Source organism: Falco cherrug, chromosome 1 (assembly GCF_023634085.1).
Source record: "Falco cherrug isolate bFalChe1 chromosome 1, bFalChe1.pri, whole genome shotgun sequence".
In the NCBI taxonomy this organism is placed as follows: domain Eukaryota; kingdom Metazoa; phylum Chordata; class Aves; order Falconiformes; family Falconidae; genus Falco; species Falco cherrug.
This window is the reverse complement of record NC_073697.1, coordinates 78,896,346-78,922,310: the sequence shown is the minus strand read 5'-3', so window position 1 is coordinate 78,922,310 and position 25,965 is coordinate 78,896,346. Positions and strand designations below refer to the sequence as shown.

Genomic DNA, 25,965 nt, shown 5'->3' with positions numbered 1-25,965 from the left:
GTATTTAATAATACAGGTGATACGAAGCCCCATCGTCTTACTCATGTAAATAACGTAATAATTGAAACCAAATCTTTTTCCTTCTCTATGGCATATGCAAGGCTGGAAAAGGGATCTAAATGAACACACCTTTCAAAAAATTGTATCTACATCAGTGGCAATGTAAAAGAATGTAGAATAAAGCGGACATTTTAAATAAAATGAACCAGTTTTTAAATTTTAAAATATTTTGCTGCCACCTTCTGGAATTTAATAAAATATGCATCTCAGTTGTTTGTAACACGGACATAATTTAGCCTTCAACAGGAATTGCTAACATTATTACAGAGAAAGAATACATGTTTCTTCTCTACTGCTTTTTAAATTCCACACAAATATGTCCAATTTCACCTTCCACAGAGAGACTGAATAGCACAGATTCAAATTTAAGGCTTTCATACATGAATAAAATAGAGAGGGGGAAACTGTGCGTCAAGCATAACTCTCAACAAATGCCATGAACAATCAGCAGCTCAAGCACCATTTGGTCTTAGAAATACAAGTAAAAAAAGCAAGGAGTTGCTCACAGATGATACATAAATAGAAACTAATAATTCACAACCAAGTGTTAGTTTAAATCAAAGGTTACCTGTTAAAACTCAGGACCCCTTTCCCCCAGGTGCGTTGTGGCCTTTGACGTAACAGCACTGCTTTTGCAATATAACTCTATATAAATAAACAAGAGGCAAACATGTCCTCAGGATCTGGGCACTGTCCTACATACTGTCTCCCCCGTTTCTGTCAGTGAGATTTTTTTGCACACAACATGTGGAAATGTAAAGCATTTGGGGAAAGATTAATATATGCAAATATAACACCAGTAGAGCACATGTCAGAAGTCCTTTATTATCACTAAGACAACTGGAGCACTCATTTTAGAAAAGGAGTGATCAGAAGCATTTAAACTGGAGAAAGAATAGAAACATCTGTATCTGTACATTGTCCTGAAGTCACCAGTTTTCCTTTGATGTACAAGACCAGTATTCCCGAAGCATCCTGGGGTTTGGTTGCCCATCGCTGCTCCTACAGTGGACAGATGACCTCTAGGACAGCCAGCTCTGCAAGGACCTGCATGGCTTGGCAAGCTGTCTAGTCAGCTGGGGACACTGAACAACCACCTTTTTGGGAAATAAAAATCAGAGCATGAGGAGGCACAAGCACCGGCTGATTTACTTCCCTGCCGATATCATTCCTTCATCTCTAAGATGTCATTTAAATTAACACACAGGTGCTATTAGTTCTTCCAGAAAGCACTAAAATGAGTTTGTTCCTTGTGAAAAGCATTGTTTACATCAGCACTGAAATCCCATGTGGGAAGTTGTGGAGTTAGCCGACTTTAAGCCCAGGGTTGAAGAACCTATGTCAGTCCCATCTTCTGCTGCCATGGCATGCCCCAAGTGCGTGCGTGCGTGTGCATGTGTGTACATGTATCTTGTGGGATATATATAGGTGGGTTATATATAGGATGTGGGCATAAATATGTCTTGAAGACTTCAGGTGGCTTCTGCAAAGCTCAGGTGAAGCCTGGCTCGGGCCCCGGTAAGATAGCGGCTCAGCAGGGCCTCAGTTGTCGCCTGCCGCACCCCAACGCCTGTGCGCGCCGTGAGGAGAATGGCGGGCGGGCGGCCGCCGGCCGTGGGGCGGGGGCGGGAGGCGGCAGCTCACGCCGCACACCTCGCGGGCGCAGCGCCCGCCCGCAGCCGCGGCCCGAAGGCGGAGCCGCCCCGCCTGCCCCTCGCGGGCCGCCAACGCCCGCCCTTCATCCGGTCAGGCCTGCGGGGCCGCGTTGCCAGGCGACGGGCAGCGGGGTGCCGCGGCTCCCGGGACCGGCGGAGGGCCGGCCGCCGGGCGGGAGCGGGAGGCAGCCGCCATGTCGGGGGAAGGCGGCGGGCGGCGGCGGCGCAGCGCCCTGCAGGTGAGCGGCCGGCCGCGGGCGGGAGCAGCGGCATTCGCTGTTACGGCCAACGGCGCAAACAGCCGACGTGCTGTCGCAATGGAAACGGGGCCGCGGGCACCCGCCGCGCTGGGCTAGGAGCCGCCCCCGTGGAGAGCTGGGCGGCAGTGGCGCTACCAGGGGCAGGCCGGGCTTCCCGGGGCCCGAGCGGCCTGTGAGGGCGGCTCCGGCTGAAGGACCGGCCGCCCCCAGGCCGGCAGCAGGGCCGCGGGGGGAGCGTAACGCCCGTCTGCAACAAGCCGCCCTGCAGCCGTCGGCGGTGTGCGGCTCAGGGCCCCGAGTCCGGAGATAGTGCTGCATTTATTCACGTAATTTTAATCTTGTCACTAAAGCCAGTTGCTTTGTGAACCCGTGTAAGCGTGGTGTGTCTGTGGCGGCCTGCAGCAGTGTCCGTAAGACCTGCACTGGCTGATTTGAAGTTCCTCCTTGGTTTTGGACCTGCCACCTGCGTGGGGTTCTTGTCGTGCAGGAGGCCCGGCCCGGCCCGGCTCGCCCCCTCTGCCACGCACCATGGCAGGGCAGACCCGCGCCCTGCACTCCTGCCCATCAAAACATACCAAAGTGGCAAAAAGTGGCACAGGATGATCCAGTGTCCTTATTGCCAACAATGGAAAAGGGAGCTGCAAGATACGTTTCTTCTGAAGAAGAAATATAAATTAATACATGGAGGGTGGTTTTCTTAACACAGAAGAAATGGGGGTACGATGGTAGAGTGAAATGCTCTATTTTACTTACCCTTCACCATAATTTTCAAATAAATGGGTTAATCTGTTGCTCAGGTTTACTTACGTGTTGGAGGGGGGAATTAGTCACGAACTTGCTGAAGTGAATCTTCCCTTCTGTGTAAAAGTTATTTGCGAAACCATTTCAGGCTGAGCGACGAGAAGCAATTTCTGCTCATGCAGCAAGAGAGCAAGCAGCTGAATACTCAGATGACTTTGAGAGTGACGAAGATGGCATGTTAAACAGTAAGACAGAATTAAATACTTTTCCTCGTGTTCTTTCCTTTCTTAACTCATTACTAGATCACACAAAATCTTTGGGAGTCAATATGATTTAATGTTCCAAGATTTCATATTTCACACCTTTGAAATCACTTAGTCCTCCTCTTCCACGTTAGGAGCAGAATTCCCTGTGAAATAAGGGGTGGTGCCAACCTGCTAAAGCAGATGCAGTCTCTGCTGTTTCCTACATTTGTGGTGCCTGTTTTTACTCCTTAGCCATATTGTTTACATCTGGATGAGACAGCAGAGCACAGTACTGTCAATGGAAGTGGACACTGGCGGAGAGGAAGCTTTGTTGTTGTCTTGCTGTTTTCCCAGTCTGAACGGCCAGCAAGTAAGGGCTGCAGGACACTGCAGCACATGCCTGCTTGGCAGCATATGCAAAATACAAACCAGGAACAGATTTGATCTGGATGTTTTTCTTGGGCCAGGATGCATTTGATATTTGGTAATGTTTATGTTTAGTCTAACAAGATTGGCCACATGGCTCTTCTGATATGGTGCTGCATGTTAAGGGAAATAGGAATCTTAAATATCATCATGTATTTTTAAAAGGACTTCCTCAGTGTCTTGTTTTTATTCATATCTGAAACATCTTTTAGAAGTTTGTGGGATGCTTTAATTTTCCTTTGCTGATAAGATTTAGAAAAAAGCTCCTCCTGCATTAAATATATTACCCAACTATCACAACATTCATTTGTCATCTTCCTCAAGCATTTCAACTCTGAAATTAAGTCAGTTGGAAATAGGCTACAGGAAGATTAAAATATTTTTGTTAAACAGGCGAACCTTTGCTTTGGAGCAGATACCACCTTTGAGTGTCTTCTAGTAGATCTCAGATGTGACAGAAGTGAAGAGAATAGAAAGGATGGGTTTTAGTAACCAAACATGCCTAGCTTTGTTGTTGTTGACTTGCTTCCACTTCTTATGGCACTGGAGACATAGTTTTTTTAGAAGGGTTTTAAATTGCATGACAGGTAAGAATTAACCAGTGAATATTAGAAGTATTTTCTTCAGATTGGGTCCATGGAGAGACATGACAGGAAAGGAAGTAGAATAAGAACTCGGTTCCGTTGTTTTGCAACGATCAGAGGTACAGAAAGATAAATGCTCAGAGACTTAAGTCAGGAGAGTGTTATATGAAAAATACTTCTAAACTATAGAAGACAGAGTTTCTGTGTCCCTTTTTTTTCCCACTTGTCTCAAATGGAAGTTGATGATGTGCTATTTTCAGGTATTGGGGAAGAAAATGGAAGTGACTCAGGCGCTGAGAGCACTAAGAAGTCAGTTGCTGTTGAGAGTCCTCTCTCTGATGATGATGCTTCACAAAAAGCAGATTTGGAAAACGAAGCTGCTGACTTGACTTTATCCTTTCATGAAAAGAAGCTTCAGCAAGTAATGCTTTTAGAAAGTGGAAACATACGGGATGACGGAAAGGATGGTGAAGAAGAATGTTTGGGAAGTCAAAACAAAGGTGATGACAGAAAAAGTGATGAAGAATGTTCATCTGCTGAAGTACCGTGTGATAATAGTGAAAGTGACCACTGTAATGACTCGCCTATTCATGAACTACAGAAAAAAAGAAATCAAGAGGAAAACAAACCAATACCAAAGCCACAGGTGCACAAACCAAGAAATGCTTTGGCATCAGGTGAGAAGGAAGCATTTGAATGTTGCTGCTACTTGCTTAGTCATATTACAGTATTTTAAAGTGTTGTAATTTGGGTTGTTTCCTTGTTAAGTATCAGCTGCTTTGGCTTGCAGGGAATTTATTTGGTATTCTTCTAAAAATACGTGTTTTAATAACCTCCAGTTGCCTGGGGTAAACGGAACCAGTGTGGGCCAAGTAGCAGGCGGTTCCTATTTGCTTTTTCCTTTCAGGAGATGAAAAACAGCCGTTGGGGTACTTCTAGTCCAGCTCCCCATCAGTGCATGTCCATGGATCATGCAGGAGGGCTACAGAGTTCCCTCTGCTGCACGTGCACAGCACAGAAAGCCATATTCACACAGTGTCTGCTGCATACATGCACCCCTTAATGGCAAGGGCCTTAAATAGTCAGCCTTTCTCTGTGACCAGTGAAGCTGGACCAGAGTGTTCACAAATACTATGTTGAAATCGTGATGCTGAGATATGATGCGGTAATGTAACAGAATGTTAGAAAATGAGCTGTAACCAAAACATTTACAAATGGTAGACTTCTCATCATCACAAAGTTCAAATTTTGGTTTTTAAAAAAATATCTTTGAAGATACTGAATCACTTTGGATGTGTAGTCAAACACATAAAAGCCCGGAACTTTAATGTTTCAGTATAAGAATAGCTAATTCATCTTCAATATGCAAAGCAGAACTTGGAATTCTGCTAATTGAGTGTATGTGCTTTTCCAACTTTAAAAAGACTTCATATTTTTTATCTGCTTCCTAATATGAGAAGAGTTTGTCCTGAGAGAAATTTATGGCTGGTCGTTACCTGTGGTGGAAGAATACAACTTTGAAATTGGTAGAACATGGTTAGTGATATAAGCTCCTTTTTTTTTTCTTTCCACATGATGGCACAAAAGTGCTGAATATTTGAATGTGCAGCTAGGCACTGCAGATGCCTCTTTTCTGGCAAGTATGCCAGTGTTGTTTTAGACTGGCAGAAAAAAGTTGAAGTACTCCTTTTCTTCATGTGAATCTAAGTAGTACAGTGATACTACCCTGTTGTCTTCAGTAGTTAACCACTGTAAATTTTTTTATTTAGATAAATAGATCTCTGTCTAACAGAGGAAATGACTGTCCAGAGATTAATCAGCTTTTTCTGCTCCTTTGATTTTTTTTTTTTCTTGTGATTTACTGCATGGAGAAACTGTTGGTGCACTTGCAGGAATATTGTTGTGACCTCTTAGCTCTCTCAAACTCATACTGGTTTTATAATCAAACTTTATGCAGCTGAGTGTGCAGGATCAACGTGATTCTCCCATTTCCTGCAGTAGATCTGCATGAACTAGGACTGAATAAGAAATGCTTCCATGGCAATGTACAGAAATGTGGGTCAGCATACCTAAAGAAAAAAGCAGGTAGAAAGCCATTGATGTGGCTTGATCTGGTTGGTGGCAGGGCAGGAGGAGGAAAACGTGAAGAAGATACGATTGCTAAACCGGAGAAAGGTGAAGAGCCAGAGAATAGAAATCTCTTAAAAAATGTTTGCATGGCAGTTCTGCTGTCCAGTGACTGCCTTAGCGGGGGAACAGAGACATCACTGAAGAAGCTAGAAATACACTGAAAGCCCTCGCTTTCGACTGCGTTTCTCATGATGTCTCCTCTGACCCAGGGTTGTTCTGTTCTGCACCCTGCAAAGAAGCAGTCTTCCTTTCATGTCTTTGCTAGTAGGTACCTGGACAAGCAGAATAGCAAAAAGGTTTTCCTACAACAGTGCTGTGTAAGATATATGCTGTATTCTACATTTATGAAAACTCGTCTGTCTCTCTGATTGCAAAATTGAGTGTAGTTTCAATATATACAGAGATGATGATAAATGAGGAAAAAAAGTTCATAGGTTGTGTATGTAGAGATAGTTAGAAGCTTTTAAAACTTTCATTAAACTCTGAAAAAGTGGCTGTAACTCTTTACATAGCTTTTTGTGTAGGGCCTCACTGTGTTAAGAAAGCCGTGCTATTATTTAAATGGATCATTTAACTGCAAATAGTTGGTTGAATCTATCTTGACAAAATACTGTTCCAGACTAAAATATCTTTTAACTAGATGTAACCGAAACTATAATAAAACGTTACCATTTATATCTTAGTAATATCTAATGGTCTAGTACAAGGCTTCTTAAAGTTGGTGGCATTCTTAATTTCTTTTCTGCTCTCAGTATCTTTCTCATGTCTTGTGTCTCCTGTTCAGTTTTGAGAATGGCCCAGCCTTCTTCTTGCAGTTATGTCCAAGTACAGTATCATCCCCAGGTATTGAGACTTTTGGCCTAGAGGCATCTCAGGAATGCAGAGGAACAGGTTAAAGTTTGAGAATTTAGATTTTGTACTTAGACTTATGTCAAGTGCATGATCATTGTAAGATCATTGTCTAAGCATCTTTGAGACAAATAACTTTGATTTCCTCTTTTACAGTCAATATAACTAGGGTAAACCTTTTGCTTCTTCCTGCAATTTCCCCCACAAGGTTTAATACAAACTGAGTAGTGCTTTTCTATCTTTTTGGATTTGTGAATCTCTTAACAGGCCTTGGGGGATGTGCAGACCCCTTGAGATGTACCAAATCTATGGGCTTCTCAGCAGTATCCATTGGATGTACCTTTCTGAGTCCCCTTTTTCAGACTGGTTAGGAAAAATCCATGGACCCCAGGTTGAAAAACACTGGAATGTGCTGTTAGACACTTTTTTTAATTTGCTAAGAGAATCATGCTGGGGTGTAATTTGCTGTGTGCAGGATGGTAGTAACATAGACTGTCAGATGCAGCAAGAAGAATGCTGTCTGTATGGCCTATGTAATGTCTATACGCTGCAGCCTAATGAGATAAAAGGTAGTACTTGGCTTGAAGGATTTAGGATGGAAAGGTGAACAGAAGTTGAAAACTTGAGCAATGTACTGAGTAGTAAATAAAAGTTCTGCTTAGATCTGTGTTCAGTTTCAGTTCTTTTTTATATTTTATTGATACCTTAGATTAGAAAACTTGTTTGGTATAGCTTGATGTTTTTAAGCATCATTTATGAAACAATGTCTGAGGAGAGTTTGTATGGGGAAAAGGATGTGAGCATCAGTGTACTGGAATGGGAAGATTCTCTAAGTGCAGGGACAGTGTAAGTGGAAGAGAATAATACAGGTGGTGTTGTCAGGACAAAGGAGGACACAGAAGCAACCATATGGAGTCTTCAACAAAAGTGGAGGAAAAAGGGATTGGAAAAGATTGTTTAAATGTAATGCTGAAGTGCATAGATACGGGAATTCCAAGCAGACTGATTGAACTTGTATAGCTTGAACTGTCAAGAAAGAAACTACAATAACAATTACAGGTTTTATGTGTCAGTACTCAGCTGACCATGGGGTTATATTTTGAAGGTGTTTTGCAAACAGAGGCAAAAGTTCCGTGAAGTTCATGCTACGCAGTGCTTATGGTAAATCTGCTGTCGTCTGTATCCTGTGCACTACATGCTGCAACTTAGAGATGTACAGTTGCTGATGCCTACAGTTTATACACAGTTGTACTGTCTAGTAAGTGTAAAGTAAAATATGAAAGATTGCATATCAACAGAGAATAGAAAATGGTTTGTATAAATTCAGAGTTCTCCTTGTCACCTCGAACTTAACATCATTGTAAGTCTAGGTTAAATTTTTTCGATTGCCAGCACTGATTTTCCTTTCTTCAGGTAACTTGGAGTTAATCTCTCATCCACAAATTTTATTTCTTTTATATTTGGGAATTTACCGTGGCTTTGTATAGTTTGTGTCTTTTACAAATTTAGATACTGCATTAATGGCAGTTCAGATCTGATATTTTTTTTAAAAACTTGTTAACGTAGTGTTTTAATAAATGACAATTTAGGCACACATTTAAATTGAGGTGAAGTTTTCTTTAAATCCCCACTGCAGAATCTTTCTATTACTTCCTTGTGTTTCCCACACCCCTGAAAAATACCACACAGTTAAAGTAGTTTTTGTTACCCAAATTGTTGTAAAGGCTTCATTAGTAGTTTGTTAGATGTCAGAAGAACTCTTGCTGTGACTGCAATGGCTTTGGCTTTTGCTTTCTGCACTAGAATCATGTTCGGGTGGTAAAGCAGATGGGAAGTTTTGCCTTTGTCATGCTCTCACACATAACATTTGATACAACTTCAGTTGCTACTCCAGTCTTAGGTTTAAATACAGTACAAGTGAATACTCTCGTCATTAGTGCCTATAGTTCTTTAGAAGGAAGTATACAGAAAATACATTCTGTTATATCAAATTTAGTAATATGTTTCATAAACAGATGGTTTTAGTACAGAAATAACAATACTCAAAAAACAATGAAAATCTTGTTCATCTCGATTTTTTTTTTTTTTTTCTCCTGTTAGATCAAGATCAGAAGATCAACACCAGTGACTTGAAACTGGAGGACAATAGTAGAAAATCCCCTTCTGTGACGGAAGTAATGACACCCACAGTATATAAGAAAACAAAGAAATTGGAGAAGTCAACAGATGGCAGTTCAGATGAAATGGTGAAGATAGTGGAAGGACAAATAATAACTGATACAATACAGGAGGTATCAGTGAATGATCAGTCTGAGAATGGAGAGGCAAAGAACACTTCAAAGGACTCTGTCAAGGTATTATTTATATGCAATTTTAGTGTCCTAGAAGCACAGTGAAAAGTTTTGTAGTTACTGTTGGTACCTTAAATGCGTAGAACTCCGTTTGTAAAACGGCCAGTTCTCTGGCTTCTACAGTTGAGGCTCTTAGAAATTCTGTACAGTTTTGAGGAAGATGTAGGGAATACCTTTTACACAAATCATTTAAACCAGATAAAGGTATTGAAATTTATATTTTCCAGTTTTAAGGAAATACCCTTACCCAAGGGGAAATGTCAAATCTCTGTTGTGAGGTTAGCTGAATTGGAATGAGCAGTGTATGCTGGCAGAGGATGGAATCCATGGTGTGACTTGAATAATGGATAAGATGCAAAGCATTTTATGCTTTATCATAAGAAAGAAAAGATGTAGATATATGTAATGGTTACAGCTAAATATTAAAAATACTTAAAAGAGTATTGATACAACAACAGGGAAACCCACTGCTGAGCTGGGTTCTTTTTATTCCTTTGTATTTCTAAACCGTAGACTATATTTTCACATAATACAAAGACACATTTCTAGCTGCCGTTCCAAAAAGATAGAGGCATTCTGAAAGTTTGTTGGTTTGGTTTGTCGGTTTGGGTTTTTACTTTCTTACCCTGTCCTGTACCCCTTCTCTATTGGAGTGGCTTTCAGGCGTATTTTCTAACATAGAGTCATAGAACGCTTTGAGTTGGAAGGGACCCATAAGGACCATTGAGTCCAACTCCCAACATCCTTGTTAGCTTGTAAAAGCCTGTTTCATCCTGATCCAGTTCTGTTGCTTGAGAGACTCTTATAATTCTACTTTTCCTCTGTGTTTCTTAGAAACTAAGTGAAACGAAGGAAGGAGTTCTACAAAACCAGAAAGCTTTATCTGACAGGTAAGAGAAAGATGCTGTGTATCACAGTCTGCAGTGTAAAATGCATGTAAGCACCCTGACAGTGCTGCTTCACTCTTGTTTTCTGTCAGCATTGTCTTCACTGTTGACAACCTCTGACCATCTGTGGAAAACAGTTCAGTAGATGTGGCATGTTATTGTAACCCTTGCTCAGGGTTATATCAGATCAGACTCCAAGTCTTTTTGCAGTGTCTATGATGAGTTTGTGCTACTGGATCCACCGATGAATCCAGGTCCTTGATGTATTTAGAGGTTTTAAGTTGTTTTGTAGATGAAAGTTGTAAGAAATTTCTAAACCTTCTTGGGCTGGGTATGTTGTGTAGTGGCTTGTTTTGGCAATAATAAAGCCCTCAGAGGAAAATGGGCTTCTTCCTCCTTTCCCCAGGCAGGCGCATATAAAACCAGAATCACAGTAACTTTTGGTATACGCTGAAATAAAAGGAACAGTACATGGTATCAGCTAAAACAAGTGGAATGATCATTCATATGTTTGTGTCTTGGTACTTTTATAGGTCTCTCTCTCCAGTGCCCTTAAAGAAAAAGGTGAAAGCTGTTCCATCAGCTGCACCTGTTTCATCTCATTATCTCGGAACGTTAAAGGTGTTGGAAGATAAAAGTGTGCAGAAGAACAATACAGAATTTGACAAAGGAGATAGTTTACGAGCAGCTGTTTTCCAGGTAGAGCTTAACAACAAACAAAAGAACCAACAAAAAAACCTATGCATATAAAAGTCCTGTTATGGGAGTCAACATCTTTTATTTTCTTGAAATCAGTATTTCTGAGTATATTCCTTGCATATGCTTACATGTGTAATAATCCTTTCATTCTGTTCGCTGTGCCTTGTCATCAAATTACAGGCTAAAAAGGTAGGTGAGAGGGACATACTGTGGTTCATAATTCATAGTGTCATACTGTTTCCAGGCATGTGTATTTCTTTATTTCTGCTTCTGCCTTAACATAAGTAAGGCCATAGTTTAAAGTTTCTTTTCCTGATACGTTCTATTCAGTTGACGTTCAGGAAAAGTGAGAAGTCATCTCATGTTCTCTCCAGAATGTGGATTCTGTGTAGAAATTCATAATGATCAGTTTGTGGATTCAAACAGATTTTTGCTACTCGTCTGTGTGAGAAAAACTTACTATTAACAGGTGCTGTTCATATTGGTATGTGAGTTTCATGCTTGTTATGGTTCTAGAACAAAATTTAGAACCTCAAGTCCATATTTATATTGTCTTCATAATTTTTAAAGGTAAAATAAGATTCATTTAGGACACTTGTATCTCTAAGCAGCATACCAATTACATAGTTAAACCCTGAAAATTTAAGCTCAATTCTGCAAATGGCTCCTAACACTTTATGGATGCCTGAAGTCTCACTCTTCCCAGTTGGATTTTATTCTTTTTAATTACAGGTATTAGGTATTTGCAAGAAAGACAATAAATAAATAAAAGTAATAAACTTCTTAATTCTTTTAATGCTTAGATTTTTGTGGTGGTTTTTTAATATTTTTTTAAAGAAAGATTGTTAAGCTTTTTCATATTTTCTAGCTATGATTTTAGAACCTTAGACTTCTTTGATCAGGGGTAAGTAGCACATGGAGGAATTAAGAGTAATTTTGGTGGTCATTATATTGGTGCTGCTCCAATAATACTTAGTTGTTTTAACAGAACTTTTATAGATGTACCTTAAAAAGACTAAAAGTATAAAACTTTTAATGATTCTTACAGAATTGGTTGGAAAAGAAAAAGGCCTTTCTACTGGAATTAAAGAGACTTGAAAAGAAGAAAGCTGAAAATCTGAGGAACAATACTGAAAAGGTTTGTTTACATTCTTGTTTGAAAAGACAAACTATACTTCTTTGAAGTATGCTTACCTATGCTTTCTGCCTAATTACATCACCCTTCTAAGGCACCTGGTTTTCCCCAAATAGTGGGAGGTGGGTTGAAGCAGTAAATGGCATGTCCCACTTGTTATGGTTGCTCTAAGGGGTGTATGGCTGATGCTTCCCTACACATTTACGTTAGGAATGCTAAAAGTGTGCTTCTTAAATTAATTTTCAGGTTTGTTTATAAACAGCTTGGGATGCTTAACCCTTCGGGTGTTAGAAAATGAGTTTGCTCCCTGTCTCAAGAGGTGCTTACCTACTGAGGATTGTATTTTGAATAGTACCATACACAATCCTTAGATTTGGCTTTTAAGTATTTAACATTTCACTTCTGAGCATTTAACATGTGTTTTGTATTCCTCTACATATATTTTGCAAGAGTAGTTTGTCTTATTCGACTAAGTTAAATTAAAAATGAGCACAGAAGAAAACCACTTTCTATAGATCAAATTTACTTTTGAATATTGGAATGTTGTCTGCAAATAAATTCCCATTTCTTTATTGCTCCATCTAATCCTACATTTGATGGTGAGTTTATAACATACTATTTCAATTGTAGTTTTATATTTAAGTGTATTTAAATGTAACTTTCATTTTCAATCCAGAAAGAAGCTGATAAAAGAGAGGAAGCGATTGCATCTTTTGAAGCCTGGAAAAAAAAGAAAAGAATAGAAGCAAAAATGTTAAGTGAAAAAAAGAAGCTTGAGGAACTTCAGACAAAGAAAGCAGCAGAACAGAAAAAGGAGAAAACAGAGGAAGCACAGAAGGTGATGTAAAATATGTACATAAATGTGTGTGGATCAGGTATGGTTCAGGAGATTGTTGAGAATAATTTTGATTAATTCAGCAAGAGATGGAAACAAACAAGATGCTAAAATCTAAACGTGGTTAATTTTTGAAGAAAGCTTAGATTAGATTCTGTTCTGTTGGGAGTATGTCATGTTTGCATTTGCACACAAACAGGCATTGCTCCATGTTTGGATTCTATTAACTGTAAAATAAACTCAGTATAAATACATTGTCAATGAACTATTACTTACTGGGAAAAATAATTCTTTTTTTTTTTAGGTGTAGTGGTACCTACTTTTGAGCAATACTACAAGTAAATAATCAAAAATTGGAATGTGTAGAGCTTACAGAAAATAATAATACAATAATTTTTGTATACTCCACAATAAGCAAGTGGAGTATTGACAGAAAGGTGAGGGGTAAGTTTTCTAATGATTCTGTGGTTTTCCTTAGGCATTCGAAAAATGGAAGGAAAGAAAAGTGGAATATTTAAGAGAGCAAAGAAGAAAGGAAGAACAGTCTGAAAGAATCAAGAAGAAGAAAGAGGAGGAGCTGGTTGCAGAGAAGAGGAGAGACAGCGTGTCAGCAGTTGAAAAATGGTACTATTCCACTGGGGTTTGGAATACTGTAGTTTCCCAAATGCAAGAGGTCTTCTGTGGGTGCTTGATGTGCTTTTAATTGGGAGACAGTGGCATGCTTGGGATCAGAGTCTTCAGTCTCAGTGGAGAACAAGTATAACAATGAGGAAGCTGTACCGCTTCTTTCAGTTTAGTGATTCCCCAAAAGGCTACTGACTAAGCCAGGTAGAGATACTGCAACTGAGAAGGAAGATTCATTGAGTAGTGTAATGTCTTAATGTGATTAATCTTCTGCTTCATTACTAAGCCATAGGAAGGAAGGTAAATCTTTATCTTAACATTTTGTGGAACACAGTGTATGAATGTAGATGTATTCAGAAGCCAACTACATGTGTTTGCTGGAGAAATTCTTTATAAGTTTTACAAGCCAGGAGTTTTTCACAGACCATGTGCGATTAACTATTACCCACAGCAGTTTTGAATCTATTTTTTTATATGATACCAAATAAGGGAGAAGGTAGTACAGAAAAGGTGATGCCATAGTATATAGAATAGCAGGTTCATTTATACCTTGGTGATATAATATATGAAGATGGACTTTGAAGATTTTAAAAATAGCTTTTCAATATTTTATTAAATGCATAAAAATCTCTTTTGACTCAGTTTTGTTACTCAGTCATGGATGCAGCATTTAGTCTGTTACATGATGATCTCCTGTTCTTCCCTCTCACTCTACAGGAAAGAAAAAAAGGAAGAATATATTAAACAGAAGAAAGTAAAAGAAATCCTAGAGAGAAGAAAGCAAGAAATACAACAAGCAAAGAAGGAAGAAAAGAATAAAAAGGCTATGGAGGAATATGAACGATGGCTGGTATTTACTTTTTTTTTCTTTTTGTCAAAACCCAAAAGATTAACGCAGTAATGAGTGTGAACACTTCTGTATTGTAATACTCGTGATTTTTCATGCTGTAATGAGAGAGGCCAGATGATGGCAGCATTCCTTAGCTAATCTCCAAAATTCTTGACTAAAATGATAACATGTGGTGGGTTTGTTATTTCGCATACATGGCAAATATATTCTCCCTACCTGCATGTCATAGAGTTTTGATTTCATAGTTAGTCTTCATGTTTTGACATTCCGTGTCAGGAGCAACTGTATCTGAACGGTCAACTCACCACAGCACAAAACCTGAAAAGTCAAGCGGCATCCACCTGCCACAGTAAGCACAGATCCATTCAAGGAAGCATTCAAAGTAGAGACTTGTACACCTTAAAACCGATAAAAGAACTTGTTAATGAGGTTTGAGATTATTTTCATTTACTAGAAAGGGTGGAACTCTGATGCTCCCACTTATATTTTTCCTACAACAGTGTACTTTAGTCACAGTTGTTAAACAGTAAACTAATCTAGTATTCTAGTCCCAGCAGCAAAGCAGGGTGTGGTGTTTTTTTTTCCCTTGCAACTGAAAGACAAACTAGAAGGGAGAGAGCACTAATATTCTTAGCATATATATTCTTTTCTGAAATATGTTTGACTTACTAGTTAAAGAAAAATCTGCAGTTTTTTGTCCTCACCCTGTGAATGATACCGTCGTTCATCATCCTGACTTTCAACGTTTTCTTAGTTTGAGAATGTTTCTTGTGTTGTCTCTTCCTTGAGATTTCTGACATGTGTCCTGTATATACAGTCACTGTTGCCATTGATAAGAATGGAATCATACAACTCAGCTGGCTTAAGGTCCTTACAGGGATTGGTTTGTACTGCCAATAGCTTTAAAAATCTTTTCCAGAGTCTTGAGTGGGCTTTCTGTTTTTTTGTTGTTTTTTTTTTTTGGGGGGGGGGGCTGTTTGGGCATAGGTGAGAACTGAGGCAGGCAAATAAATGTATGGGTATGGGGCATTTTAAAAGGACAATCATCCTTTACTTGGCTAACTCAGAAATATGCAGTTATGTGAAAAACAGCAGGAGCTTACATATTTTCCCTTCCATTTTCCAACCGTTTCAGTCTTTTGTTTAAGTCTTTTAAGATCATCTTTGACCTGGTCCCCTGTTGGAATACCTCTGATTTCTGTAATCATTGGTAAGAAGTGTTTTCTCTGGTCCCCTTTATCAAGTGATTTCCAGCCCAGTTTTGTCAAATGATAAACATCCAATCTTAGATTATTTCTTGCTTACTCAATATTCCTAGTTCCTAAGGAAAGAAGTACTATGCTTTGAGTAGTAGGTAATGCTCTGTCCCAGTATGCTCCTCTTATTGCGACTGTCCTCAGTTAGCATAGTTGTACCAAAGCGTGAATGTTACCTTTCATTGTACACTGGACTTCCTTGCTGGCTTGGACTCTGTATGAAGGTTAAAAAAATGATGCCATATTTTGGGGAACAAAATATGCTGCCTAGCACAGGCTCCTCTGTTCAAATTGTGTATAAATTCTGGACATCATTACTTCAGTGGGATTATTGATATAAATTTGAGTGGTTGGAGGAATGACCAGATCTAAATGGATGTACCTGTGCCTACATGAGAGGAGCAGTTCAAAAAATAAGCAGATGTTGGAGGGTGCAGTGAGTGCTGAATTGGTTAGCAGAGGTACCTACAGAATTACTTCATTTTCAGTGTCTATGTGCAAGTGTTGACTGATGTGTCTCATGCCCAGTCTTCACATCTTTACTTACAGAAATTGGGTTGGGTTTTGCAGCTAACACACCTTTATTTGAGAAAGCACATTGGGCAGTGGCTCTTTCCTCATGTTTGGTCAGAATTTTATCACACTTTGTATAGTAATAATGAAAATACACACCTTCAGTGAACTGCAGGAGAGAAATGCCTATAAAGTTGTCAATGTATTATCAACTGAGATGATATCTGCCTACAGGTAGGCAGAATTGTGAAAGCTTTTTAAGTATATTATTTCAAATAAGACAATTTTTGTTTGAAGGGTAATAAGAGTAATATAGTGGGAATTATTCTAATATGTTTTCATTAACATTCAACAGAAATGTGTAAGTTCATCCTCAGCTTTCCTAAACCAGGTGTTGACCATAATGCATGGGTAAAACAGACATAAAAAACTCTTTGTACTTCTTCTAAAATACAGGAAGCATTCTGGTTTTATGTTAATGGAAATTCTGTTACTTACTTACTCTTCTACAAGTCCTTGTGTGAGTGTTAGATAATCTTAAATGCATAGAGAAGATTACTTTTTAAGCATGAAAATAAATGCCCTGAGAAAGGATGTTAACACTTGCAAAATACTAACATTAAAAGGATAATCTTGAGCTGAGATACTTTTGTATTGCTGAGGAAATTTAAGCTTCTAATTGTTTTAATTCTTTCATAGTATTTGCTTCTTGCTACTCATCAGGTACTCTTCAAGACAATCTAGATGTTTTGCTTGATAAGTGGTCGTTTGCTTATATACATAATACCAGTGTCTGGCACGTGTTATTGGCATGCACCTGTTCTGAGGAGTAGAATGTGGAGAAGAATCATGTAGAAAGTTTATAGCAACAGATCAGTTTAGTTTCCATTATTTTTGAAACAGTAATCTTGAAACCTGTTTTCTGTAGAGAAAAGTGAGTATCCCAGATGTGTTACGTTCTCCATTTTATGTGGTAAACATTACGTAATATGACTTATTGAGAAGTAAGGCTGCTCTCAAAATATTCTCGAAGATCAACATAGTATTTATTGTTAAAGGCCCTAGAAGAAGTTTGAAGTTTTACCTTGTGGCTGAGCATGATTAACACCTATTTTTGGCATTCTAAAGCTGTTTAAAAACATCAGGAAATTATGTACTGCATAAGTCTTGTGGATTTGTTGCTTTTCTGGGTTAGAAACAGCTGACATGGGTTATTCATTTCATGTGGTTTAATAACATCTATCTGAAAATACTTTCTATATTGGAATTTTAATCTCCTGGCATTGCAATGTGTTAGAAATAAGGCTGTTATTGTTACTCCTCTTAAATGTTGTAAGACTTCTGTACTATCTAGAATTCGATTATGTGGCAGCCCTACTGCTAAAGAATGTGATCTTCCCAGAATTTGGTAGGTGAAAAATGTGTTCATCTTACTAGGCTGAGTAGGAAACTTCCACAGAGAAATTAAGCCACATAATCAAGTTGATCTAGTGTGTGACATGCTACAGTTATTGATTTAATCTTTCACTGTTTCTGTTACTCTTCTCCTGTTAGTGCAAATAACATCTTATTTATTATTTTAGGGGAGATTTGTATCAGTTATGTCTTGTGAGAATGTGAACTGTGGTTAGGGCTAGAACATAAAAAGCTTTGGGTGTGTTGAAGACAGGGATGAAGCCAGTAAATCTTCATGTCAAATTTAATCTTTTAAAACCCAGTTAAATTAACTCCAGACTCTTTGCTTGGCACTGCGATTCATTCATGAAAATTGGGTCTTCAAACCCAAACATTCAAAACTGAGACATGATTAAAAAATCCAAAGCAACTGTCATTCCCTTCCTGGGTGGTTGTATGCTTTATCTTTGGGTTGCGTTTTTCATACATGTCTGTTATGCAACATGTATTCAGTGAAGAGTGCTTCATAAATATAAAATATGTACATTTCTTTATAACACACAATTTTTCAAATAATTGCCAATAATACTATGGTAAGTCCTATTTTTAATGAGGTTTTAATTATCTGCCCTCATGTGTCTTTGAATGTCAAATTCAGATTCTATGATTTGTAGAATATGACTAAATTTTTGTAAAAATATGATACAAGGAAAATTTGCACCTATAAAGAACTCTTCAGTGCACTAAATTGGTAATGCAGATGCACCCTTAGAAGCTGGCCCTCACAGTGGTGAAATGGCAGTGATCTTTGCAAAGAGTATTTATTTTATATAGCACAGAACAGTATAAAAATTCAAAAATAATTGTAAATAATCGCAAATTAGTTTTTGAATGACAGGTCTTTTGGAAATCACTAATCGGGCACAAAAAGAATATTGCAAGTATCTTGCTTATCCTTCATCATCCTAATTACCCATTGCTGTTTGAAGCAATAGAAAATATTATCAGAACCTTGCAGTGTTTATAAGTTAAATAGATACTTGTTTATAATTAATTTTTTTAATTCCCAGTTTGTTCTAATACATAGCAAGTGTAATTCAGTAAGTACAGAAAGTTTCAAAGATGCATCAGTAGTCTGGAGTAATAAGAACAACATATCTCTTAAAGAAAAAACTTAATTAAGATGAGACTAATTATATGCAAGACAAATACAGTCCCTAATACACTAGGCCGTCTGTTGGGCTTTCTGTTTAGATAGTGCACAAAATCGGCACAACCTCGATACAGTCACTTTAATTGTAAATGACATCAAATGTGCAGCCTCTTGCGTTGCATGGTGCAGTGTGTGTGACCCGAATCCCTAAAAGGGATGGGCTAAGTCCCAAAAGGCAAATCTCCATTGTATGTTACCTTTTTTGTGTAAAATGGAAAGTTATGACAACGACTTCAACTTGGCTGTTTGTGGAGCTGATTTTTTATGGGGTTTTTTTGTTTGGTTTTTTTTTGACACATGTTTTTATTCCCAGGAAAAGAAAGAGATGAGGGAGCAGCTTGAGAAGAAGCAAAAGAAGTTGCAGGCTGTCCATGAGGTCAAAGTGCTTTCTCCCTGGAGTCCACCTGGCAAAGTCACATATTCAAGGAATTACTGAGCAGTCTGTTGCCTCTGAGAAAAGATGATCTACAAATTTCTGACGATGGCTAGTCATTATTTCAACAGCTGATTTTCACTGACTCATTACAGTGGTTTTTTATATATTACAGATGTATATGTGAGATTATAGGTGTTGCATCCTTTCTTTTTGGTTTATTTGATCTCTGCAGTTTAAATAGATCAGTTGTCCCTTTCCGTTGCTTTAGAAAATGTACCAGTTTTTGTAATCCCACATTTAACTTCCTTCTATTAAATCCTGTCACTTTGTTCCTTTCTGGTGAAAGTGCATATTCAGGGTATGTAAGGCTGAACTCTGATTTTTTTTTCCACCCACTAAGTAGCAGAATGGTTATTTTTAAGTTACAAGGCCACATGGCTGGGGAGTTAAGTCTGGAAGAAATGCTTTGTAATGGATGGGAGTGCGGGGATGATGGGCAAGGAGTTGTTGGCTATCTTCTGGGGATAGAAAGAAGACAAAAGGTTAAGCAATATGGTAGAGGGACATCATTTTCATACGTGCTACAGAGAGCATAATATAATTCTTAGATTATGTTAAGTTACATAATACAAAAATAGCTTTTAAATTAAAAACACATCAAACAGAAACAGGGTTTCATGGGGCCAAAAACAGTCAGCTATGTGATGGTACAAAAGAATTAAACTGAAATCATTGTAAGATAAAATGGTCTAGGACTAGGTAAGGCTGTAGCTGTTAATTCTATTTCAGGTCTTTACATACATTCCATAGATTTCTTGCTTCCTACAGGAAACAGTGGTTTTAGAGGCATGTTTTGCAGTTCCCACAAAATCTTACCTAGAAACTGCAAGGGCGGAACAGTGGTACTCCTATGAGGCAGCCTTAGACACTGAAAAGTTTTTTGTTTTGGAACTTAACTTAAAGGCTTCTGTGGTTGTTTTTACATGATCAGGTAAACCCTTCCCTGTCTTCATCATGGCCAGTGAGTTAGTCGCTGGAGTAAATTATTGAAATGTCTTCTGTTTTTTCATGGCTATTTGCCTCACTGTTTTGGAAACAATGACAAGACTACGTGTCTTTAGAGATCTTCAAATCTCTTGCTTTTCCTACTGTCTAAACTCAAGCTGTTACTTAGGTTTGTATTTTCTTATCTGAATTTTAATAATCGTTCCAAATCAAATCTGTTCCTCAAGTGTGTATTCAAAAAAACAGCATCACCAAAGAAGAAGAGGAAAAACAAACAAACAAAAAAACCCCAGATCTTTAAATTCTATATGTATTTTCCTCAAATGAGGTTCTTACTTCTGTTTGGACTGACAGCCTCCTTGGGAAGTCAAGGGGAGCATTTTGAGTAGACTTGCCTTTTTCACTCGAGTCCTGTTCGTAAATCACCAAGCAAGTCATTAATTCTGCATTGCATGTATCACTGGGACATCTCCTCAGAAAGCAAGGTTACAAGACCAGCAACCAGGTGAATTTCTTTAGTTTCCTGATGTTTCTTGCTTGTTTTTTCATGTTTTAGTGAGAGCTACTGAGGATTTAATTTGGCCCTGTTTCTACTACCAGAATGCTGTACAGATGACATTTATTGCTGGCATGTATGTAAAGGTGAAATCAGAAGGGATATCTGTTCTGTCTCATTGTTGAATATGGGCCTGTTCATTATTGTTAGTAAGAACTCAAGTTCAGTGAATTCCTAATTTAGACCTTTTACAATGTTTATGGCAGGCCGAAGTAGGTGCTAGAAAGCAAAAAGGTAAGATACATTTGTTGGAACAGTAGGTAGCGTCGTAGTTACCATCATTAACCTAATTTCTATTAATAAGTATAGAGGAAGGCTTGTGAAATGTACAATATTTCTGTTGCATATGATCTGTTGTCAGTGTCAAGAAGTACTTGCTAACCTTGAGGATAAAGGTGAGGTTTCACTAGTAGTTGTGCTGGACTACGTGTACAGCCAGATCATCTGACAGATCAGATTTGATCCGTTGTGAGGAATGGTTGTGGATTTGACACAGCTTCTAGATTATGAAGTATTTATAGTGCAGAATGAGGTTTACATGTATTGCCTGGTATTTTACATTGCAAATCTCAACTTCAGTTGCCTTTCGTGCACTTTGTTCGTGGTAGCCCTGTTGTGTATTGCCATGTTTGAGCAGGCCTCGTCTGGTCCTGCCCCTTTCTTTAAGTTCTGTTTCTTCCTCAAAAGGCAATTGTACTGGACCTGGCTTTTATTCTTTTGACTTGTTTCTAGCCTTCTGTCCCTGGGCTGCTCACCCAGAAATGTGGCTGGAACAGTTTTTGTCCCACTGAAGAGTTTGTAGAGAAGCCAGGGACACCCATCCTGTGATTGTATAGCCTGCAGGTAATGCACACTTGATGCCTTCCAGGGGACCTTAATGGCAACAGTAACCTTTTTGCCCTGTCTGTGAGACACAGATTTATGCCAAGAGTCATCTCTCAAATGCTAAACTTCTGGGTAGGGCAGTGTTCATATAGGTTCATGCTCAGCTCATCTTTTTTCATTTGGGAGCAGGAAGACATTGGTCAGGAAGGGGAGAGGGCAGGAGGGGGCTCTCAGAAGCACCCCGAGGCCTGCGGCCAGCTCCGAGCCCCTGGCGTCTGGCTCTGTCCCTAGGTCACTCGTGGGTTTTCTTGTAGGCTCTCTTCATGGTAGTACCCGTGCTGAGCTTGCTGCCCTGCAGCGCTGCAGTGCATGGCATTACCACAGAAGTGCCCCTTTAGGGAATCCTGTACATCAGGGTTTTTTGCAGAGATCCAGCAAATCCAGATTTTTCTCTGACTTAAGCCAGGCTGTAGCAGAGATGTCACAGACAAGTGAATACGGGGCTTTCATAAACTCTGGCTCTTAACCTCATGGCAGGTCAGGCATTTTTTCCAGCAGCAGTGGTACCGCAACGACAGTATTGGCATCCAGTGAGAAAGAATCCACCGTTGACAGAAATTTTCAGGAAGTTGAGAAGATACCCAGCTAGAGAAGCTTCAGTGGGCAACCGAAGAGCTAGGATAAAATTACAGAAACCAACAGGAGAGGCAGCAGAATTACAGCACAGGCAGAATGCAACAGAACTGCCAACTCAAAATTGAGTCACTCATGTTTTGTGGAAAATATATTGATTTAATTCAGGCATTTAGGCTGGAGTGGGAATACAGTCCTCCATCATTGGTCCTCCAGGCTTCTAGTACTTGGAGCCTTGAATTCATGTTTACTGTGTTAAGAAACTATAGCTATAATATCATGGAAAGATTTAATGTGTATCAGAGAGCAGAATTTACTGCATGGCTGTCATGATCAGAACAGGAGAGTCTGAGGCAAATCCTGCAGCCTGTGAGAAGGAAATAGTCTGGATCTTTTTATTTTTGCAGTGTCCAGCCAAAGCAAGTAAGATCCCCGTGCTGACAGGCCTGTAGTTGAGGGATGCAGATGAAAAGTTATGCTAGAGGTAGTGGCAGAGCTAGAAAAGGGTTTGTTGTGTGCCTGTGCCTGAACTGAGTTCATCCTTACTGGCTTTAAGGCTTTAGATTATTAGACAGAAGATTTTTGACAGCAGTGGGAAGAGGTTGGTGACATTTTCCAGAAAAGTGATATACCCAGCACTCACATAAATTCACAACTTTTCAATTAGAAAAAGGTGCTTGAAAATCTGCAGACAGGGAAAAACAGTACAGCTGTGTAACTTTTGTAACAACATTTTGGGAGCTTTGTCTAATTTTACGTTGTAAAAACTCAAATGTTACAGTGTAGTGCAAACTTCATAGACAAAACAGAGCTAAGAAATATGAATAAGTACATGAATTCATAAAAATGTGCATTTATCTGTATAAATCCTGTTAATATGTTTATTGATGACAGAGGGAAAATATTTTGTAAAATAAAGTATATTTTGGTATGATGTCCTCGATGTTTTCATCAGATCCTAGGATCTTTACTTCAAGCTTAAATGCATGTAAATGAACTAGGCAGTGTCCTTAAGCACAAGCTACTCTTTCATCGTTAATATAACAAAAAATATACAGGGAGCTGTATCCCACTGAAGTAGGAGCTTTTGGCACTACAGCAATTTCCTCAAGGTCACTGACACTCACTTTGCTTGCTGCCACAACAGTGCAAGCAAGTACTTAAGGAATGCAGGGGTTTCCAAGTTGATCAGTATCTCATTTTTTTCCAGATTATTTCATTCAGGCATTGTGTTGTTCCATTACTACGCTAAAGGGGCAGGTTGATTGATTTTCTGTTCCCGTTCTGTCATTCTGGGTAAGAAAGATTGTACGCTGTTCTCAATCATACCTTCTTTTTCTTTCATATTCACAAAAGGCTAGATCTTCTTACCTGTTCTGTTTTTCGTGGGCTGCTGTTTCACCCAGTTGTGTGTTGAATGCTGGTGGCAGCCTTGGCTGCAAGTCAGGAACTGGACTTGCTCCAGTATGTCCTTACCTTTCTTGCACTGGGGAGCCCAAAACTGGACATCGTCCTCAAGATGCAGCCTCACACGTGCCAAATAGAGGAGAAAACAATTGCTTCCATCAACCTGCTGAATATACTCTTGCTAATGTAACCACAATGGCACTGCCATTCTTTGCTTTAAGAGCCCGTGGCTGACATTTTCTGCTTCTTGTCCCCTGGTACCCCTCGGTCCTTTCCTGCAAAGCTGCTTTCTGGCTTGTTGGGGCTCAGCCAGTACAGTTGCATGGGGTTATTTGGCCCTAGACTGACTTTGTCTTTGTTGAACTTAAAGGTTCCCATCAGCCTTCTTCTCCAGCTCCCTCAGAAACACCGTGCTTGGCTTCATGGGCTTGGCCACGTCCACTGAGCTGAAGTGCTCCCCTCATCTGCCTTCCTCTTCAGTGCTTCAGTGGCTGAGGATTGACCACCAGTTTAAAAGAAAAAAAAAAGGGGGGGGGGGGGGCATCCCCCACAAAAAAGGCATTACGTACCTTTGCCTTTTCCATGCGCTGTGTCACTAAGTCCTCTGACCCCCCAAGCAGCAGGACCGCCTTTTTCTTTCACTCTCACTGTACTTACGCAGCCCCTCTTCTTCCCCCTCAAATCCCGTATGAGCTTTGACTCCTACCGAGCTTTGGCTCTGCTAAATCCTTCCATGTTCGCTCAGGTGATGTCCCTGTGCTGCTCCTGGGTGGCCAGTACTCTCCACCAGCGCTGTGCTTGCCTACGGTGTGACAGCAGGCAGGAGCGCCCCACTTGCTCAACACCCACACGTCAGAACGGGCAGTTCCTGTGCTCTGACAGGGATGTTCTTGAAGGTCAACCAGCTCCCCTGGGTCCCTCTGCCTCCAGAGCAGTCTTCTGTGAGATCCACCCAAACAGATCCCTGAACAAGCTGTTATCTTCTCTCCTGAAGGCCAAGGGTGTGGTTCTGCTATTTATCGTGCTTACTCCTTACGGGATTGAATTCAGGTTCATAATCTCGAGCCTTGGCAGCCACAGGGCCATCAGCTGTCGCAGCCCGGGCTGGTGCATCCCTGTAACCATGCAACAAGTGAGCTCAAGTCCCAAGCACGTCTTAGGTCATCAGCACTTCCACCTTCAGATTTCTACTGAACCACTGGCTGTTAAAGAACAATTTCTGAAATTTTAATAACATTTATCAGTTAGATTTTCCCCTAATGGATAATAAAGTAATTGCAAAGCCCTTTCCTCATTATTTCAGCCTGGGGCATGGAGAAGTCTGCTCATATTAACAGTTTGCATTCAGGCAGATAAACTGTGGTTTCGACATAGCACATAATTTTAGCGCCTACACTCAAAACAGAAGAAAAGTGCTAATAAGAGCCCTTGGTATTGCAACATATTTTTCTTTTTTACTACTATTACACTTATGAGTAGTCTTTTTTTTCTGTGATGCTTTTAGTTCTGGGTAAATCCAGACTAGAACAGTTGAAAGTTTTTTCATTAATTCTTCATTTAAAGAAGAAGCAAGAACTCCCATTATAGGTTAATAATTTTTTCATGAATAGAAATATAAAATTCATTTGTATTCATTTTCATTAATATAAACTGGGATGTCCAGTCCTTGATGATGATAAATTATAGGAAGATAACATTGTTTTCAGGCATCATTAACTCCCAACAGGTGAAGCAGCACATTCCACCATTTTAACTGTTTAGTGCCCAGGTGTAGCATAGATATTTACAGTAATACCCTGATTGGCTTATATTTTCCTTTGCTCCTCCTAAACCAGTATAATACACTGGGGACCCATCCCTGTATGCTGCTTTCTAACAAAATAACTAAGGAAAAACCACAGGAAAAGAAATTTAAAGGAAGGGAAAATATTCAAGCTGTCCTCAATTTATTTCACTTTCTTGAAGAAGCATCTGCAGAATCATGCAGAATAAACTACATTTTGGGGAAAAAAAACTTTCTGAGCTACCCTGAATTCCTATATGCTTCTTAGCACTTCTAATATTAAAGTGTAAGGAGGATGTGCAGAGGTGATTTAGCACCCGATCATGAAACCCTGCGGGCTGGCAGGATAACTGCTCCCGCCCTGAAGGGATCCTGGGAATTGCAAATTCCGGTCCTTGACACAGGTGGGGTGGTATCCAGTCTCCCCTCCCCCTGCCAGAAATGCCTTTTCACTAACAGTTGTAAGCAAAATACCAGCAGCAGTTAACTCCGCCAATAACTAACCGCTGCAGATAACTTTCTAAACTTGCCAGATTTGACTTTTGCTCAAGTAGACCCTTGTTGATACAATTTTTATTGCTTAGTTCATCTACCACTGAAGGAGAATGTTATCCTTGGTTGAAATGGGAGCAGGAAAGATTAATATTGCAAAAGCTCAGGGAGCAAAATGAA

The 25,965-nt window shown here is 39.5% G+C and overlaps 1 protein-coding gene across 3 annotated transcripts; it reads left to right on the top strand.

The window, feature by feature from the left end:
* The first annotated feature begins 1,769 nt into the window (after positions 1–1,769).
* On the top strand, positions 1,770–23,039 carry MAP9 (microtubule associated protein 9). 3 transcript variants are annotated; one of them, XR_008730630.1, is made up of 12 exons: positions 1,770–1,954; positions 2,865–2,961; positions 4,232–4,648; positions 9,051–9,304; positions 10,136–10,191; positions 10,722–10,887; positions 11,936–12,025; positions 12,699–12,860; positions 13,336–13,481; positions 14,199–14,331; positions 19,022–19,831; positions 20,595–23,039. XR_008730630.1 is itself a non-coding variant. In XM_055700638.1 (11 exons), exons 1-11 carry the CDS (start codon positions 1,910–1,912, stop codon positions 19,142–19,144), a joined length of 1,512 nt encoding a protein of 503 aa, XP_055556613.1. In that variant the 5' UTR covers positions 1,770–1,909; the 3' UTR covers positions 19,145–23,039. The 3 variants fall into 3 exon arrangements, 2 of the variants coding, with proteins under 2 accessions (XP_055556613.1, XP_055556612.1); XM_055700638.1 differs by having other exon boundaries at positions 4,232–4,471; positions 19,022–23,039; XM_055700637.1 differs by having other exon boundaries at positions 19,022–23,039.
* Positions 23,040–25,965: the final 2,926 nt, after the last annotated feature.

What these genes read in the sequence shown, in the direction of transcription:
- MAP9 (XM_055700637.1), top strand. Translation starts at nt 1,910, where the DNA reads ATGTCGGGGGAAGGCGGCGGGCGGCGGCGGCGCAGCGCCCTGCAG. An exon ending in GGCGGCGCAGCGCCCTGCAG is followed by an intron (nt 1,955 to 2,864) that starts GTGAGCGGCCGG and finishes AAACCATTTCAG; the next exon opens with GCTGAGCGACGAGAAGCAAT. An exon ending in TACGAGCAGCTGTTTTCCAG is followed by an intron (nt 10,888 to 11,935) that starts GTAGAGCTTAAC and finishes TGATTCTTACAG; the next exon opens with AATTGGTTGGAAAAGAAAAA.